This window comes from Mixophyes fleayi, chromosome 1, assembly GCF_038048845.1.
Source record: "Mixophyes fleayi isolate aMixFle1 chromosome 1, aMixFle1.hap1, whole genome shotgun sequence".
Taxonomy (NCBI): domain Eukaryota; kingdom Metazoa; phylum Chordata; class Amphibia; order Anura; family Limnodynastidae; genus Mixophyes; species Mixophyes fleayi.
The window spans coordinates 338,348,754-338,368,018 of NC_134402.1; the positions used below are offsets into that span (position 1 = coordinate 338,348,754).

Consider the following 19,265-nt stretch of genomic DNA (forward strand, 5'->3'; position numbering starts at 1 on the left):
AAGATTTGGATATACTATAAGCTACATCATTATGTGTATACATTTATTTAGATAATCTTCCTTTGCCTGCAGTAGTGCTAGATTGAAGTTGTCAGACTTGGCTATGACCTCAGTGAAGTAGTCAATACTGATTTACAAACCTACCGTGTGAAATCAATAACGATGTCAGCACGCCCTTCATGTACCTCAGTGAATGTCAGAGGGGTCACCTCACTCCATACTCTAAGTGCTTCAGCAAGAGTCCTTCTCACCTTTACCTTACTGAGCTGCCATGGGAAGCGGATAATCCTAAAACATCATGATAACAATGTTAGCGAGTGTGAAGACTGACCAAAGCATCTTTTGCGGGAAATTATCATCAGCATTGTATATAATTTATACATATATAAATGTTTATATGTTTGAACATTGACATAAGTTGGGTATACTTGGTATCTACTGAATTGATAAAATGTCCACAAAAATTTACAATTAAGCTGCAATTGGTAAGTCTGTAACTTTTCTCCAGTACGCTAAAGTTTGTTGTTTTTGATCAAGGGAGCCTGAACTTGACATGTGTTTTACCATCCTTTGCATCTGACATTTTTTACTTTTCACTATGCTGGAAAACGTTGGTATCTGCGTAGAGGTGCATAGAACACAACAATACTTTATTTACTTGATAATATGTTCATTTAAATATCCAGTAGCACTAGAAATTGAAAAGGCATTCTATACATAAAACATTTCATTTACTTCTAGCATCGTAAAACATATAGAAATTAATTGAAACCCTAATTTTCAATGTTATGTATTTGAATGAAGACAAGTTGCATTTGACCTCTAGACTGTACATAGGGCTCAGTAAATCATTTTTTTTCTAAAGTGGATTAGTGTGTAGTTAAATGGCTTCATTACAATATACACAAAAATTGCTTATTCCACGACTTCACCAAAACAAATTCTGGAATGATAACAGCTGGTACATAGTGATATAGATACTGGAACAATTTAAATTATGAGAGCCAGACCTAATATTGTTCAGAGCAATCTTTTCCATCTTATATTTTTCTGTTATACCATATGCTGAGATGTTCTACTTCTACACCAAATGCTTCCTTTGATAATGCTTCGGTCACAACATCAAGTCTGCATTGGTGCCCTAAATAATATACTCTATGAATGACTGTGACTCTTAAGACTTTAATAAAGTTTGTTTATGTATTATTGATTATTATTGATATATGCCTGAAGTCTTACTTGTATGTAAGGTTTGTCTTGTCCAAGCGTCCTCCAGAGAGCACAAATCGTTTTTGCCTATTGCGTCCATTTGAGAAATCTGCAGGGGCAGGGATATCAGGTACGCCACAACGAGGAGGGTTCCAGGAATTGTGAGGTCTGAGCATTCCATTAGTATGAGGTTGACGTGTCCATGGCCGTGATTTCAAGGAGGGGTGCTTCTGGTCCTATCGATAAGAGACAATTAGTTCTCTCTCTAAAGAAAACACAATACTAATCTGCCCTCTTTGTTGCTCATTTAAACCTTGGACATTCTTGGGCCCCCTTCTACCACTTCCTACTTATGGTACAGACACTGCACTAGCACATATATTCACACACACACACACACACACACACGACAATAAGTTGCTCACAACGTGTGTGTGTGTGTGTTTTCTGCACTCCTGCTTCCTCCCTCAGCTACTCTCTCCTCCCTCTAATGATAGGCCTCACCCAGGCCTATTTGTGCCTTTTTGCAAAGCCATGCCCTTTGTGGGTTCCACAAAATCTGTACCGATTTTCTGATTGGGACTGTTGGCACACATAATGCAATCATTATATATATGTATAATTAGACTTCACAGTGCCTGTAACCACTAACTACATTCAACTAGGCACTAGTACAGTACCTGTATCCATGAACAAGTATCCACACCAACAGCTACAATTAATACCCCACTATGTTATACATCAAGTGTACTACACACCTCTTAGATTGTATGCACATTTGGGCAGGGTCATTTTTACCTTCTGTTTCATGTCATTGTATGTTATTTGTTTGTGTCATGATACAGGGGAATAAAATATTTTTCTCACTTTTGGCAAAATACAGCTAAAAGCTGCAATATTAACTTATTTCTGAAACAGCAATTATTCCTTCTTGTCCATGCCTCATTCCGTTTACATAACTGAACTAAACTAATGACAACCTGATATTGGCCTGAAATTACAGGTACATGCTTCTTTGGGGTGAGTCACTGTGTCTTTAACAAACCCCATGTAAACATGACTGACAATATCCTCCCAGAATAAAGGAGTTCTTCACCAAAAATGAAAAATTACTATGTGAAGTCTGTGGGTAGCACGTAGTGAAACAATAGAATTTACAGTACACCGTTGCTATAACACCGAAACCTATCTTCAACACACCCTCACCCCCCCCCCCCCCCATTACCCTTAATTGCAAGTTTTTTGGTCACATTTCTCATTCCGATTGCATACATATAGTACTTGGCTACTTTTCATACCTTACTTCCGGGAGATATGGTGACAGGGTAGGAAAGGTCAAGGCACACCGGGCATGATGACAGAATTTACGTCCTCAAGTGAGAGGAGCAATCACATCCTTAATTGCATTGTGCTAATCCACATCTGTCTCTCCCCCTCTACCATCTCCTTCACTGGCTCCCCTTTCTCTACAGATTCCTCTTCAAGCTCCTCACCCTCACATACAAGGCCCTCGCCAAATCCACTGCTCCCTACATCTCCAACCTCCTCTCTATTCACACTCTTCCCGCCCTCTGTGATCAGCCAACGATCGTCGCCTCTCCTCCCCTCTGATCACCTCTTCCCACTCACGTATTCAAGACTTCTCCCATGCTGCCCTCCTCCATTGGAACGATCTCCCTCGTGCTATCTGAACCTCCCCAAATCTTAGCAGTTTCAAACAGGCATTAAAAACCCACCTCTTCTTAAAAGCCTTTCAGTCATCTGCCTAACTACACACCTGTCGGCTACCTCTTCCTCTATCCCCTTTCTCCTTCTCGCTCCGTTCGACCCTGTCCTCATTTGGCCTTCCCTATGTCTTCAGTTTGTCCGCCTTTCCCCTTAGATTGTAAGCTCCTCTGAGCAAGGTCCTCTCTCCTCCTGTTTCCACCACTTTCTACTCTGCTCCTCAGCTACTCTTCCCATCTCCTTCTTTAGCCTCCTGCCCACCGACTCCGCTGCTTTTCACTGCTTCTTTTCTAAAGCTCTTAACCTGTTGCTGCGCCCACTCTCCTGGGCAGACCATGTTTCCCGCTGTGCTGACTTTCCCTCACCCTCACTCTTTTCTTAGCTGTGCTCTGAGGTTCCTGACTTATTGTGATACTCGTTTATTGTACTGTAATGTCATATCTTGTACTGTCCTATTGTTTGTTCCTGTACGGCGCTGCAGACACTTTGTGGCACCTTGCAAATAAAAATTAGTAATAATAATAATCATAATCATGCCCCTGTCACTTGGATTTTACTGGTGTGAGCAGGATTTGATCACTCAATTTGCGCTATGTCCCAATTTTTTGGACCCTAAAAGAGGTTTGGTATATGAATATAGTCTTTTAACAAAATTCAGTGTGGTTGGACAAGTTATGGTGTTTTCATTTTTTAATTTCAAACGTTATGAGCATTGACAGAACAGTGTATTACAGTGCCATATAGCAACATTTCGGTAACGGCTGCTGGTCTATCCTCCCTGGCCTTAAGAGCAGATCAGCGACCTCTTCTGAGCAAGTGTGAGTCCAGCACATGCACAATTTGACATTCTGAACCTCTATACAAAGTTTGAAGAATAAACCAAACTATGTAATGACAAGTGCAATGTCAAATTGTAAGTCAAACTTTGCTGTGCAGCAAACTGCATTGAAAGAGCTGGCTAGGAGGGAAGAAAGGCGCTGGAATTACAATGGACAGTGGGGGGCAGTGGGATAAGTCCTATTATCACAAAATGTAATACCCGTAAGTAGCACATATGTAATTTAATTTTAGTTAAGATTCAGGGGCCTATTTATGAATGGCCACATATGCCCCCTGTTATTTATAATCCCTTATGGCAATGATAAGGGAGGATACTACAGATTACACTTATCACACAAAAATCAGTAGAGATGCAACAAGGATTAATTCAACTTGATCAGGTTAGATGTTTTAAAAGAAATGACTGTAGACTAGGGTCATATTACAATAGACAGAATTGTAAATTGTAATCCACAGATTCAGCTGGACACATGAAGAGTATGAACTTCAGTAATCAACATAACGCATACGTGACTCCTGAGCACAGTGTAAGAAACAGTAATTCTGCACAATACACAATTGCTAGTGTAAGGAACACACTCTCCATTTAGTAATCCATCTAATGGAATAAGCAGATATCTCCCAGCAACTGTAGGGAAAAATAATGTGCAATTATCTTCTCAGCAACCATTTTAGGCTGTTTCACACTAGGATCATACTTCTGATACAATATAGACACACTTTTGTGACAAATTATTTCTTCTTTCAGACAGCACTATAACTTCTAGCAATGTTACAATACAGGTCAGATGTCATAATAACTCAGCTTGATGTCCCACTACACTTTAATTACTTGAATATAGCAAGGCAATGTAAACCAAAAGCTCATCTGTCTCCATATGAGTCCTGCTGACATCCATCTACAGGGCAGTGTCTAAAGATAGACTGGGCTGGCTTTTAAAGCTGGAACTTTAGCTGCAAACATCTCTTATGGCAATAGTCCAGCATCAGCACTCAGTGACTCCTTGTGGGTAGCTCCTCCATGGTCCCAGGCAGCAGTAACACAACCTAACTCACAGAAACCTCCCACTAGCCTCCAGCAGTCCATTTTTGGATCCTCCAAAAAGATTTTCCTTAAGAGTATCCAGGAGCCTTGTAGTACATTATTGCACTAAAATGTCAGTTTTTTGCAGGCTTTATGTAATTTGTTGCAGCGTCTAACTGTCCCTGCATGCATCTAGTGCAGTCTGGGGCTCTAGTGTACAGTCTGGGGCTATAGTTTGTAGTTTGTCCACCCCATGTTGGCCAATGCAATTTGCAATGCACTTCCCAGAGGCACTCTTGGAGATGTAGTTTTCTGAATGCCTGCATGCAGTAATGCACCTGTGATTTGTAGAGTATTACACGTATATAGCCACGTTTATTTGTGAAGATCATGGTAATTATTGGATGAAGATGTATCTTAACCTGGCCACATGGGACAATCTTGCCACATCCGCTAAGCACAGAGCGACAGGTTCAGTATCAATATATCCAGCCATTCAGAGCAGGGACCAGGCTGCAAGATCTGTTTATGCTTTATTGGGATTTGTTAGTGTGACTAAAACGAGACAGCTCTCAAACACTGATTGCAGTCATTTTACAACACTCCTGATAATAATCCAATCATTTTCAATCAAATGTCATCATCATTATCAAGCCAACTGCCCAGTACTAATGCTTCTCACAGCAATAGAAAACCACCTATATACATGACTTTATCAAAATATCGCTGGGGCAGCAGGGAAACACCCAGCTTCCACGGAGATACTGCCCGGGAATTGTCTCTGTCAACCTTTCGATTTATAGGGCTATTCACACTTTAATAAATAGAGCACCATGTGTAACTTGCATTAGGCTTTGCCAGAACACCAATGTATTACTTTCAGTAACAAAAAGTAGACAAATTCATACCTTCCGACAGTCCCATTTTTAGGGGATTATTATGCTGTCAGGACTGTTTGCATGTGTGCCTTGCTCAAATCTCACTGGTGATGATGTCAATGTGGAGATGTTTTTAGGGAAGGGGACGAGGTTTGGAGGCAGCCTAGAGATTCAGACGAGCTAGACACACCCACAGTTTGATGCAGTCATGCCCACTTTTCATCGACACAAACTGAATGTTGAAAGCTTTTTTTCATAGACATAAAACAATAATTAAATATATATAAACAGTTTATTGTAATCCACTGACTGAAAAGTGTCATGTTTAGGAAAATTATATATATATATATGTATATATAAATGTGTATATATACGTATATATATTCATATATATATGCATATCTATCTATATCTATCTATCTATATATATCTATATCTATATCTATATATATATATATATATATATATATCTATATATATCTATATATATATATATATATATATATATATATATATATATATATATATATATATATATTAGGGATGAGCGCGCTCGGATTTCTGAAATCCGAGCCCACCCGAACGTTGCGGATCCGAGTCGGATCCGAGACAGATCCGGGTATTGGCGCCAAATTCAAAAGTGAAACTGAGGCTCTGACTCATAATCCCGTTGTCGGATCTCGCGATACTCGGATCCTATAAATTCCCCGCTAGTCGCCGCCATCTTCACTCGGGCATTGATCAGGGTAGAGGGAGGGTGTGTTAGGTGGTCCTCTGTGCTGTTTAGTTCTGTGCTGTTTAGTGCTGTGCTGTTTAGTGCTGTGCTGTTTAGTGCTGTGCTGTGCTGTGCTGTGTTCTGCAGTATCAGTCCAGTGGTGCTGTGTGCTGTGCTCTGTCCTTCTGAGGTCAGTGGTGCTGCTGGGTCCTGTGCTGTGTCCTGTTCAGTCCAGTGGTGCTGTGTCCTGTGCTCTGTGCTTCTAAGGGCATAGTTATTTCCCCAATATTCCCCTGTGTTTAAAAAAATAAAAAAAAGTTTTTTTTATAAAATACCAAAAACTACTTTAATATTTTTTAATTACCACAAAATTTTCACAACCAATCCTGCAGTATAAGCCCATTGGTACTGCAATATTACCAAGTTCACACATTCAGCAGTAAAAGTCCAGTGGTACTGCAATATTACAAAGTTTACACATTCTGCAGTATCAGTCCAGTGGTGCTGTGTCCTGTGCTCTGTCCTGCTGAGTTCCGTAGTGCTGCTGGGTCCTGTGCCGTGTCCTGTTCAGTCCAGTGGTGCTGTGTCCTGTGCTCTGTGCTTCTAAGGGCATAGTTATTTCCCCATTATTCCCAAGTTTGTAAAAAATAAAAAAAAAGTAAAAAAAAATAAAAAATTAAAAAATAAAATAAATATTTAATAATTATAACCAAATTTGCAAAACCAATCCAGCATTATAAGTCCATTGGTACTGCAATATTACCAAGTTCACACATTCAGCAGTAAAAGTCCAGTGGTACTGCAATATTACAAAGTTTACACATTCTGCAGTATCAGTCCAGTGGTGCTGTGTCCTGTGCTCTGTCCTGCTGAGTTCCGTAGTGCTGCTGGGTCCTGTGCCGTGTCCTGTTCAGTCCAGTGGTGCTGTGTCCTGTGCTCTGTGCTTCTAAGGGCATAGTTATTTCCCCATTATTCCCAAGTTTGTAAAAAATAAAAAAAAAGTAAAAAAAAATAAAAAATTTAAAAAAAAAAAAAAATATATAATAATTATAACCAAATTTGCAAAACCAATCCAGCATTATAAGTCCATTGGTACTGCAATATTACCAAGTTCACACATTCTGCAGTATCTTGTGCTACATATAATGGAGACCAAAAATTTGGAGGATAAAGTAGGGAAAGATCAAGACCCACTTCCTCCTAATGCTGAAGCTGCTGCCACTAGTCATGACATAGACGATGAAATGCCATCAACGTCGTCTTCCAAGCCCGATGCCCAATCTCGTAGTACCGGGCATGTAAAATCCAAAAAGCCCAAGTTAAGAAAAAGTAGCAAAAAGAGAAACTTAAAATCATCTGAGGAGAAACGTAAAGTTGCCAATATGCCATTTACGACACGGAGTGGCAAGGAACGGCTTAGGCCCTGGCCCGTGTTCATGACTAGTGGTTCAGCTTCACCCACGGATCTTAGCCCTCCTCCTCCTCCCCCCCCCTACAAAAAATTGAAGAGAGTTATGCTGTCAGCAACAAAACAGCAAACAACTCTGCCTTCTAAAGAGAAATTATCACAAATCCCCAAGGCGAGTCCAAGCGTGTTGGTGGTTGTCAAGCCTGACCTTCCCATCACTGTACGGGAAGAGGTGGCTCGGGAGGAGGCTATTGATGATGTAGCTGGCGCTGTGGAGGAACTTGATGATGAGGATGGTGATGTGGTTATTGTAAATGAGGCACCAGGGGGGGAAACAGCTGATGTCCATGGGATGAAAAAGCCCATCGTCATGCCTGGTCAGAAGACCAAAAAATGCACCTCTTCGGTCTGGAGTTATTTTTATCCAAATCCAGACAACCAATGTATGGCAATATGTAGCTTATGTAAAGCTCAAATAAGCAGGGGTAAGGATCTTGCCCACCTAGGAACATCCTCCCTTATACGTCACCTGAATAACCTTCATAGTTCAGTGGTTAGTTCAGGAACTGGGGCTAGGACCCTCATCGGTACAGGGACACCTAAATCCCGTGGTCCAGTTGGATACACACCAGCAACACCCTCCTCGTCAACTTCCTCCACAATCTCCATCAGATTCAGTCCTGCAGCCCAAGTCAGCAGCCAGACTGAGTCCTCCTCAATACGGGATTCATCCGAGGAATCCTGCAGCGGTACGCCTACTACTGCCACTGCTGCTGTTGCTGCTGTTAGTCGGTCATCTTCCCAGAGGGGAAGTCGTAAGACCGCTAAGTCTTTCACCAAACAATTGACCGTCCAACAGTCGTTTGCCATGACCACCAAATACGATAGTAGTCACCCTATTGCAAAGCGTATAACTGCGGCTGTAACTGCAATGTTGGTGTTAGACGTGCGCCCGGTGTCCGCCATCAGTGGAGTGGGATTTAGAGGGTTGATGGAGGTATTGTGTCCCCGGTACCAAATCCCCTCGAGATTCCACTTCACTAGGCAGGCGATACCAAAAATGTACAGAGAAGTACGATCAAGTGTCCTCAGTGCTCTTAAAAATGCGGTTGTACCCACTGTCCACTTAACCACGGACATGTGGACAAGTGGTTCTGGGCAAACGAAGGACTATATGACTGTGACAGCCCACTGGGTAGATGCATCCCCTTCCGCAGCAACAGCAACAGCTGCATCAGTAGCAGCATCTACAAAATGGCTGCTCATGCAAAGGCAGGCAACATTGTGCATTACAGGCTTTAATAAGAGGCACAACGCTGCCAACATATTAGAGAAAATGAGGGAAATTATCTCCCAGTGGCTTACCCCACTTAGACTCTCATGGGGATTTGTGGTGTCAGACAATGCCAGTAACATTGTGCGGGCATTAAATATGGGCAATTTCCAGCACGTCCCATGTTTTGCCCACACCATTAATTTGGTGGTGCAGCATTACCTCAAGAGTGACAGGGGTGTGCAGGAGATGCTTGCGGTGGCCCGCAAAATTGCTGGACACTTTCGGCATTCAGCCAGTGCCTACCGCAGACTAGAGGCACATCAGAAAAGCTTGAACCTGCCCTGCCATCACCTCAAACAAGAGGTTGTGACGCGCTGGAACTCCACCCTCTATATGCTGCAGAGGATGGAGGAGCAGCAAAAGGCCATTCAGGCCTACACAGCCACCTACGACATAGGCAAAGGAGTGGGGATGCGCCTGAGTCAAGCGCAGTGGAGACTGATTTCCGTGTTGTGCAAGGTTCTGCAGCCATTTGAACTTGCCACACGAGAAGTCAGTTCCGACACTGCCAGCTTGAGTCAGGTCATTCCCCTGATCAGGCTGTTGCAGAAGCAGCTGGAGAAAGTGAGGGAGGAGCTGGTAAGCCATTGCGATTACAGCAAGCATGTAGCTCTTGTGGATGTAGCCCTTCGTACGCTTTGCCAGGATCCGAGGGTGGTCACTCTTTTAAAGTCAGAGGAATACATTCTGGCCACCGTGCTCGATCCTCGGTTTAAAGCGTATGTTGTGTCTCTGTTTCCGGCGGACACAAATCTACAGCGGTGCAAAGACCTGCTGGTCAGGAGATTGTCCTCTGAAGAGGACCGTGACATGCCAACAGCTCCACCCTCATTTTCTTCCACATCTATGGCTGCGAGGAAAAAGCTCAGTTTTCCCAAAAGAGGCACTGGCGGGGATGCTGATAACATCTGGTCCGGACTGAAGGACCTGCCAACCATTGCAGACATGTCTACTCTCGCTGCATTGGATGCTGTCACAATAGAAAAAATTGTGGATGATTACTTTGCTGACACCATCCAAGTAGACATGTCAGACAGTCCATATTGTTACTGGCAGGAAAAAAAGGCAGTTTGGAAGCCCCTGTACAAACTGGCTCTATTTTACCTGAGTTGTCCCCCCTCCAGTGTGTACTCGGAAAGAGTTTTTAGTGCAGCGGGGAACCTGGTCAGTGAGCGGCGAAGGAGGTTGCTTCCTCACAACGTTGAAAAAATGATGTTTATAAAAATGAATAATCAATTCCTCAATGAAGTACAGCACTGCCCTCCAGATACTACAGAGGGACCTGTGGTTGTGGAGTCCAGCGGGGACGAATTGATAATGTGTGATGAGGAGGAAGTACACACTGTAGGGGGAGAGGAATCAGAGGTTGAGGATGAGGACGACATCTTGCCTCAGTAGAGCCTGTTTAGTCTGTACAGGGAGAGATGAATAGCTTTTTTGGTGTGGGGGCCCAAACAAACCAATCATTTCAGTCAAAGTTGTTTGGTAGGCCCTGTCGCTGAAATGATTGGTTTGTTAAAGTGTGCATGTCCTATTTCAACAGCAGACCTCTCAACTGCAGCTCATCCCTCCTCTGCGGGGATAATGTCTCCTGTGCTCTGACACGTCACTCTGTGTACTCTCAGCCTCAGGATCTGACACTACAGCTACCATGCCTCTTGTAGCAGCCCTCACTCCAGGGCCTCTTCCATGTGCAGTGTCCCCCTCTCTCTTGGGTTCACTATAGTGGCATAGAGTTCTCCCCCTCATCCAGGGCACACATTCCTTGCCCTGGCTCAGTCACCACGCTCAGACTTCCAGGCAATGCTGGGGGAGCCTGGGAGCTTCCACCCCAGGTCCCCAGCTACAACTCTCCTCTCCTGTGTCTTCTCTCTCTTTCTGACACTTGAAAGATCGTGCCTTTAAATGAAAAAGTCAGTCTTGATTGCACGACTATGTGCAAGTGCAACAGGGACATTTTTTTGGGTTTACAAAGTCAAACAGTAACACTACGACCCTGTCTGTCTGGGGTCTGTCAATGACGAATTGTCTGGAGCATGTTTTGAGGAGGTATTGTGGCCCCGGTATCAAATTGGGTACCGGGGCCACCCCACTATGCAGTCCAGATACTTGTTTGGTGGAATTCCGACACGTGGAGGGTTTTTTAATTATATTGTGGCCTCGGTACCAAATTGTGTACCGGGGCCACCACACTACGCAGTCAAGATACTTGTTTGGTGCAATTCAGACCAGTTGAGAGTTTTATTATTATATTGTGTGGACCACTCTATCTATACCACACTACAACTCTATACCACTCTATTTCCTACTTTAATTCTATTTAATTCTATTTCCTACTTTAATTCTATTACTAATTAATTACCATAAAGAGGAACCAAAAAAACCAATTTTACCAAAAGTATAATATGACTTAGACTTACAAACACTACACTTGAAAGATCGTGCCTTTAAATGAAAAAGTCAGTCTTGATTGCACGACTATGTGCAAGTGCAACAGGGACATTTTTTTGGGTTTACAAAGTCAAACAGTAACACTACGACCCTGTCTGTCTGGGGTCTGTCAATGACGAATTGTCTGGAGCATGTTTTGAGGAGGTATTGTGGCCCCGGTATCAAATTGGGTACCGGGGCCACCCCACTATGCAGTCCAGATACTTGTTTGGTGGAATTCCGACACGTGGAGGGTTTTTTAATTATATTGTGGCCTCGGTACCAAATTGTGTACCGGGGCCACCACACTACGCAGTCAAGATACTTGTTTGGTGCAATTCAGACCAGTTGAGGGTTTTATTATTATATTGTGTGGACCACTCTATCTATACCACACTACAACTCTATACCACTCTATTTCCTACTTTAATTCTATTTAATTCTATTTCCTACTTTAATTCTATTACTAATTAATTACCATAAAGAGGAACCAAAAAAACCAATTTTACCAAAAGTATAATATGACTTAGACTTACAAACACTACACTTGAAAGATCGTGCCTTTAAATGAAAAAGTAAGTCTTCATTGCACGACTATGTGCAACAGGGACAGTTTTTTTCTTTACAAAGTCAACTAATAACACTTGGACCCTGTCTGTCTTTAACATACTTAATGGGATCTCAATGACGAATTGTCTGTAGCATGTTTGGAGGAGGTATTGTGGCCCCGGTATCAAGTTGGGTACCGGGGCCACCCCACTACGCAGTCCAGATACTTGTTTGGTGGAATTCTGACACGTGGAGGGTGTATTTATTTTATTGTGGCCCCGGTATCAAGTTGGGTACCGGGGCCACCCCACTACGCAGTCCAGATACTTGTTTGGTGGAATTCTGACACGTGGAGGGTGTATTTATTTTATTGTGGCCCCGGTATCAAGTTGGGTACCGGGGCCACCCCACTACGCAGTCCAGATACTTGTTTGGTGGAATTCTGACACGTGGAGGGTGTATTTATTTTATTGTGGCCCCGGTATCAAGTTGGGTACCGGGGCCACCCCACTACGCAGTCCAGATACTTGTTTGGTGGAATTCTGACACGTGGAGGGTGTATTTATTTTATTGTGGCCCCGGTATCAAGTTGGGTACCGGGGCCACCCCACTACGCAGTCCAGATACTTGTTTGGTGGAATTCTGACACGTGGAGGGTGTATTTATTTTATTGTGGCCCCGGTATCAAGTTGGGTACCGGGGCCACCCCACTACGCAGTCCAGATACTTGTTTGGTGGAATTCTGACACGTGGAGGGTGTATTTATTTTATTGTGGCCCCGGTACCAAATTGTGTACCGGGGCCACCACACTACGCAGTCAAGATAGATAGATGCGTATCATAGATAAAGTACATTCAGTGGTGTGGGGCAAATTGAAAAATATTCAAAATGCACTGACATTATCAAAAACAAGAGGTTGTCACACGCTAAAACTCCAACATGTATATGATGGAGAGGATGGAGGAGCAGCCGTATGTGTAGTGTAATGCAGACCTGTTGAAGGTTTTTTATATATTTTATTGTGGTGCCCAGTGCCCACTCCTCTACGCAGTCCAGGTACATTTATTGGTGCGAATCAAACAAGTTGATGGTTTTCTTATTATATATATTGTGGTGACCCACTCCTCTACGCAGTCCAGGTACATTTATTGGTGCGAATCAAACAAGTTGATAGTTTTCTTATTATATATATTGTGGTGACCCACTCCTCTACGCAGTCCAGGTACATTTATTGGTGCGATTCATAAAAGTTCAGGGTTTTTAAGATATTGTGGTGACCCACTCCTCTACGCAGTCCAGGTACATTTATTGGTGCGATTCATAAAAGTTCAGGGTTTTTAATATATTGTGGTGACCCACTCCTCTACGCAGTCCAGGTACATTTATTGGTGCGAATCAAACAAGTTGATGGTTTTCTTATTATATATATTGTGGTGACCCACTCCTCTACGCAGTCCAGGTACATTTATTGGTGCGATTCATAAAAGTTCAGGGTTTTTAAGATATTGTGGTGACCCACTCCTCTACGCAGTCCAGGTACATTTATTGGTGCGAATCAAACAAGTTGATGGTTTTCTTATTATATATATTGTGGTGACCCACTCCTCTACGCAGTCCAGGTACATTTATTGGTGCGATTCATAAAAGTTCAGGGTTTTTAATATATTGTGGTGACCCACTCCTCTACGCAGTCCAGGTACATTTATTGGTGCGAATCAAACCAGTTGATGGTTTTCTTATTATATATATTGTGGTGACCCACTCCTCTACGCAGTCCAGGTACATTTATTGGTGCGATTCATAAAAGTTCAGGGTTTTTAATATATTGTGGTGACCCACTCCTCTACGCAGTCCAGGTACAATTATTGGTGCGAATCATAAAAGTTCAGGGTTTTTAATATATATTGTGGTGACCCACTCCTCTACGCAGTCCAGAAAGATACCTTGTTGCAACGTTTTGGACTAATAACTATATTGTGAGGTGTTCAGAATACACTGTAAATTAGTGGAAATGCTTGTTATTGAATGTTATTGAGGTTAATAATAGCCTAGGAGTGAAAATAAGCCCAAAAACTTGATTTTTAAACTTTTTATGTTTTTTTCAAAAAAAATCCGAATCCAATACCTTAAATCCGAACCGAGACCTTTCGTCAAGTGTTTTGCGAGACAAATCCGAACCTCAAAAATAACGAAAATCCGGATCCAAAACACAAAACACGAGACCTCAAAAGTCGCCGGTGCACATCCCTAATATATATATATATATGTATGTTGGTTAAAGATCTTAGTGGAGTTAATTGAAGAGGTTTTCTTTATGAGACTGAGGAAGGTGATGAGAGGGTTAATGAATATGTTTGGAATGCATTTTGATGTTAGATTTAATTAATGATGGGGATGTAGGCATTGATTTGCATCTTTTAAAATGTACATTAATATATTTGTAGGAGATATAAGCACAAGACGTTATTGAAATTGAAGAAAGTTTTATTATGGGGAAGGGGGGGTTGTTCATAATTTTTATGTTATATATTTATATTTGTTATTCTTGAAATTTGAAGTAAACAAAACAAAAATATTTTTTATTTTTGTGCATGTATGTGAGAAGGGGGGCCGTTGGCAAAAAATTTTTTTGCATCTGGGCCCACGACTTGCTTGTTCCACCGCTGTACTGCACAGTACTATTGCTTGCAGTAAGTGCTGACTAGCTGGAGTCCACTGTAGAAAATGCAACCCAAGTGCAACCCTAGCACTGTAACCATTGACAGCACTGGTTCTTGTTAGCAGTTGGTTCTTGGGTGTGTTCTGCTTTACCTATAGGCATGCAGCATATACTTAAATGAATTGCAATGAAGACATGCTGTATTGGCTTGCCACGTTGTCCATTTTGGATAAAATTTGTCCTTAATAGCTGTGTTTAAGGTCCAAAATGTTCAGCAATACTGAACAACATACTATCAGGATCCCATTGGATCTAGTTGTTGCAGCTTTGCACTGCTGATCTGGTAATCCTAGTTGTACTATCACGAGTTGTCACATTCATTCACTGGAAGGCTAATTGAATCTCTGAATGGATTTTCACATTTCTGGACAAATAGTTTTGTCATGCTTGACTCCTCATCCTAGTCACTGGACAGCTTGTCTGTGGTAAACAGACTTTGTTTGTATTGTGTTATCCAGAGACTTCATTCTTGCCTAAGGGTTCGAACTCTAAGCTCCCAACTAGCTTCTCCCCTTGTCTGTGACATCACCACTTATTAGTGTCTGAACATATCACTGACTCAAATTCAAAGTCACCTGGAGACAGGTATGGGCTAATTAACATTTCACATACAAAGCTGAGACAGGATAAATACCAGACTGTCCCAGGACATGATGGGCTTCTGCATACGTTATTGTGTGACTTTCAATTATAGTGCTGTAAGAAGCTATAGAGAATATTTATCATTAACAGCCCTGATCTGTCATAAGTAGTATTTTTTTAAAAATCACTTATTGCTCCATTTGTCAAAAAAATATCACTGATGCTGCTGAATGATACTCAGCTGCCAGACTATATCAGCCTAAAGAGGACAGAGCCAGTCTCTGCTGAAATCCACTGCCAGCTAATGCATGCACAGTGGAAAGGAAAGCCCAGACTTGAGCTTCAGTTCCACTTAGTAAAAAAATGAGGTTTAAAAAATGCATTTGAAAAATTATAATTTTTAAAACATTAATTCATTCAAACAACTGCGTTTTCCAAGAATAAAGCATTGTTTAAATGCTTTTGGTCTGTTCTCAGCATACTGAGATGGTAATAGCAGAACAGGTACCACTGCAGAGGCAGAGTAGCCCATTTGCAAGCACCAGACTGGCATGGCGAGCAGTAAGATTCTACTTTGCAGTGTTGCCGGGAGCATCACTCAGGTGTCCCGGTGAAGTTTTTGGTGATAAATTCTGGCGGGCGAAGATTTTTTATTGTTGCAATAAGTAATAGTAGAAAATCTTCATTACTGAGGTTTTTGATAAATAGACTCTTAGGGGGGTATTCAATTGTCGGCGGGATTGCCGAAAATCCCACGGTCCACGCATGATTACCGATATTACGGTAATCGTGCGCGGAAAAACATGTAATACGGCAATTTACTCGCTGGATTTCAGCTCGCGGCTCCCTGAGCCGCGAGCTAAAATCCAGCTACAAATTACCGTATTCCATGTATTAGTTTTTACGCGGCGGGATTTTCGGCGATCCCGCCGACAATTAAATATGCCCCTTATTTCTTTAAGAGTCAAATATGCAAATGCTGTTTAATAATGTCACATACTTAGTTTTGTACAAATGCTCCAATTTTTACAGCTTGGATTTGCTGCTCATAGATGATAGAGACTAAGGGGATGTACTGGACTAAGAGAGGAGTTGGATGGATCGCAGGCTTTCCTTGCTTAGTGTGGGTTAGGTGCATGAGTGCACTTAGTTTTGCACTGAAGTGGATGGGAACAGTCTTTTTCTCTCCCTGAAAGAGGACTTTTAAGCACCTCTGTCTGTTTCTAGGCATGCAGGCTACATAAAGTAGAGCAGCAATTCTGTAAGTCGTAAATGACCCAGCCTGCATCACAACAACATATGTGAACCATCCTTGCATGTACACTAGCAGAAAACAAACTGTTACAAAATAATCACACATTATTAATGTCTTCCAACCCCCATATCTAGTTAATTTCTGACTTCCATTTTGTTTTCTTATTACCCTCTTCACTTACCCAGTCCACCCGTTATCTTTATTTACTGATGTCGCACATCCATCTTTACTTGTATTACCTCTCTCCATCAATTCTACCAGATTACCGATACTTACCTGAGTGGAACAATTATTATTATTAGGAACTTGGGTTTTTGTTACAGCATATTATTCCTTTTATACATCAGAAATAGACATTTGGGATGAACCAATATGAATGAGAATGCAGTATCCTAGCGAGTAGGCTGCAATCTCAGGAATATAGGTTCACCCAACAAAACAGCTGTCTCCATTGTGCCTCTGTGATAAGTACACTTTAACTTTACCATGAAGTGACCTTTGAACAATTCATATCTCATTCGTGAGTATTTATTTAGCTGGAAACAATTATACAAAATACTTCTTTTTTTAAATCAGTGTATTTTCTGAGTGGTGTCCCTTTAACATAAACTCCTTTCAACACCCTCTCCCTCTCTGCTCTTCTTCACTGAATTCAATCCGTGCAATGTTTTCAGATCCTGTTTATATAGAGGATAAACATTTCTAAAGATCGGAAATAACTTTGAAAAAGAACACAGAATCCATCTGGGCAAGTTCTACATTAGCTCCTGTAGATGCCACCACACTGACAACTGGTGTTATACTTTACAGACAATGATACAGATGCCAAATGAGAAAACTTGCACAAACACAGCAGTCTTGGGTACCACTGTTTGCTGTGCTGCATAGTAGAAGCCAAACTTTCTCTTTGTTCTGGTTATAAGCCCCTCCCATTACAATCAGCCTGCATTCTAACTCCTCCTTTAGCTTCTTACATTATTCACTGTGCTTCATAAGTAATTGCATAAAATGAAACAGTGCTCTTTGTTCTATACAGAACCTTGCACACAGGTCTCCATGAAGCCAAGTCACTGTGTGACACTGCAATACAACAAAGAATCAAGTGTATTCACACCTAACAATTAGTCAATGGCCAAAAGCATTATCATTGTGTGCCCTTGTATTAAACGCTTTATTACATTTTACCATTGTGCATTTTTATTTAAACTGGGCATATGCAAAAGTACATATTTTGTTGTTCACTATTGGATAACTGATTTTGGTAATAAAATATACCAGTAAATTGGCTTGGTTCATCAGGGAACATAATACAGAGTCTCCAACATTTTAGCCACATGTGTTTTTTTACATCTAATGATTGCAAGCAGAAGGGTTTAAAAATGAAATGCCGGTTTCTGAACATGTGCATCTGTGAAAAGCTGTCAGTACATAGACTCTGCTTAGCACTGATATATAAAAACGCCAGCCTGCAGATTCCAAATCCCAGGCAGCTGACAGCACAGAAACACAACATCCCTTATACAAACAGGGTCTGCCAGAGTCATCCAGTGGCTGTCACACTCATCCAATCAGAAAATCATCACCCCTGAACTGCTAGAGGCCTGCAGCACATTCCTCCCAGGTGGAAACATCTGCAGAAAATCTCATGAACTTCCATTATAATTCTTATACTAGTATGCCAATATATTAAATGGACCCAATGGGCACTCTTAAGAGTTTAGAATGCAAAATTAAAGAAAAAATGGAAATACACACTTAAAACACATTTGCCATCCTCAGAGATGGTGTTAACCTTGTACAGGTACATTGTGGACTTAAGAATAAAAGTTAGCAAAGCACAATTCAAGAATGAAGCAACATGTGTTCAAGTGACCCAGTACACACACGTGTACCCTAGGTGGCACCATACATATACACACAAAGCACTGATATGAACAGACTAAAGGTAGAACATAATTACCACCTAATTTTACTACCAGAGAAAATAGCATCATATATAATATGGTAATATGCAAGAGAAATTATTTGTACCAATGTATTTACTGTAACATTAGCCAGATAGTGAATTTGTATAGAGTGACATAACACAATACAAAGAAAATCCCAATGCCTGCATCTCACCTGAGTTCGATGTTGGACGTTCTTCAGGGTTAAAGGTGCTGTTTGTGCCCCTAGTAGACATAGAGTAGGCAGGATAATAAGGAGATACATCCTCACAGCTGAGCACAGGTTGTATGAAAGAGGTAGTACTACTATGTGTGCAGCAGACTCTGCTCCACTTTCTCAGTCTTTCTTTTTTTTCCTCTCTCCTTTTTTCTGTGTGTATGTGTGGAGGAGCTGCCCGGTGCCTGTCAGTGAGCAGAGAATCCCTGCTGGGGATTTATACTCCTCTGTGCCTTTTGTTCTCTCTCTTCACTTTTATGGCCTGAAGTGACACATCTGAGCAGCATCACGTGCTAAATGTTTGGGAAGCAGAGAGGGAGAGAGAGATAGAGGGTTTGACTGAGGAGAGTGGTACATTTGGAGAGGAGGAGGGAGAGTAGCTATCCCCTCAGAAACAAAAAAAGAATTCTTAAAGTTTTACTGAAGTTTAT

The 19,265-nt window shown here is 41.7% G+C and overlaps 1 protein-coding gene across 1 annotated transcript in view; it reads right to left on the reverse strand.

Annotated features, from left to right (window-relative positions):
- MMP11 (matrix metallopeptidase 11) overlaps positions 1-19,008 on the reverse strand; it is a 35,861-nt gene extending 16,853 nt beyond the window's left edge. Inside the window, exons 1-3 of the mRNA XM_075192534.1 lie at positions 18,793-19,008; positions 1,240-1,445; positions 145-288 (exon numbers count right to left, since the gene is read on the reverse strand). Coding sequence (XP_075048635.1) covers positions 145-288; positions 1,240-1,445; positions 18,793-18,882 — 440 coding nt within the window. The 5' untranslated portion in view covers positions 18,883-19,008. The remainder of the gene's footprint in view (positions 1-144; positions 289-1,239; positions 1,446-18,792) is intronic.
- Positions 19,009-19,265: the final 257 nt, after the last annotated feature.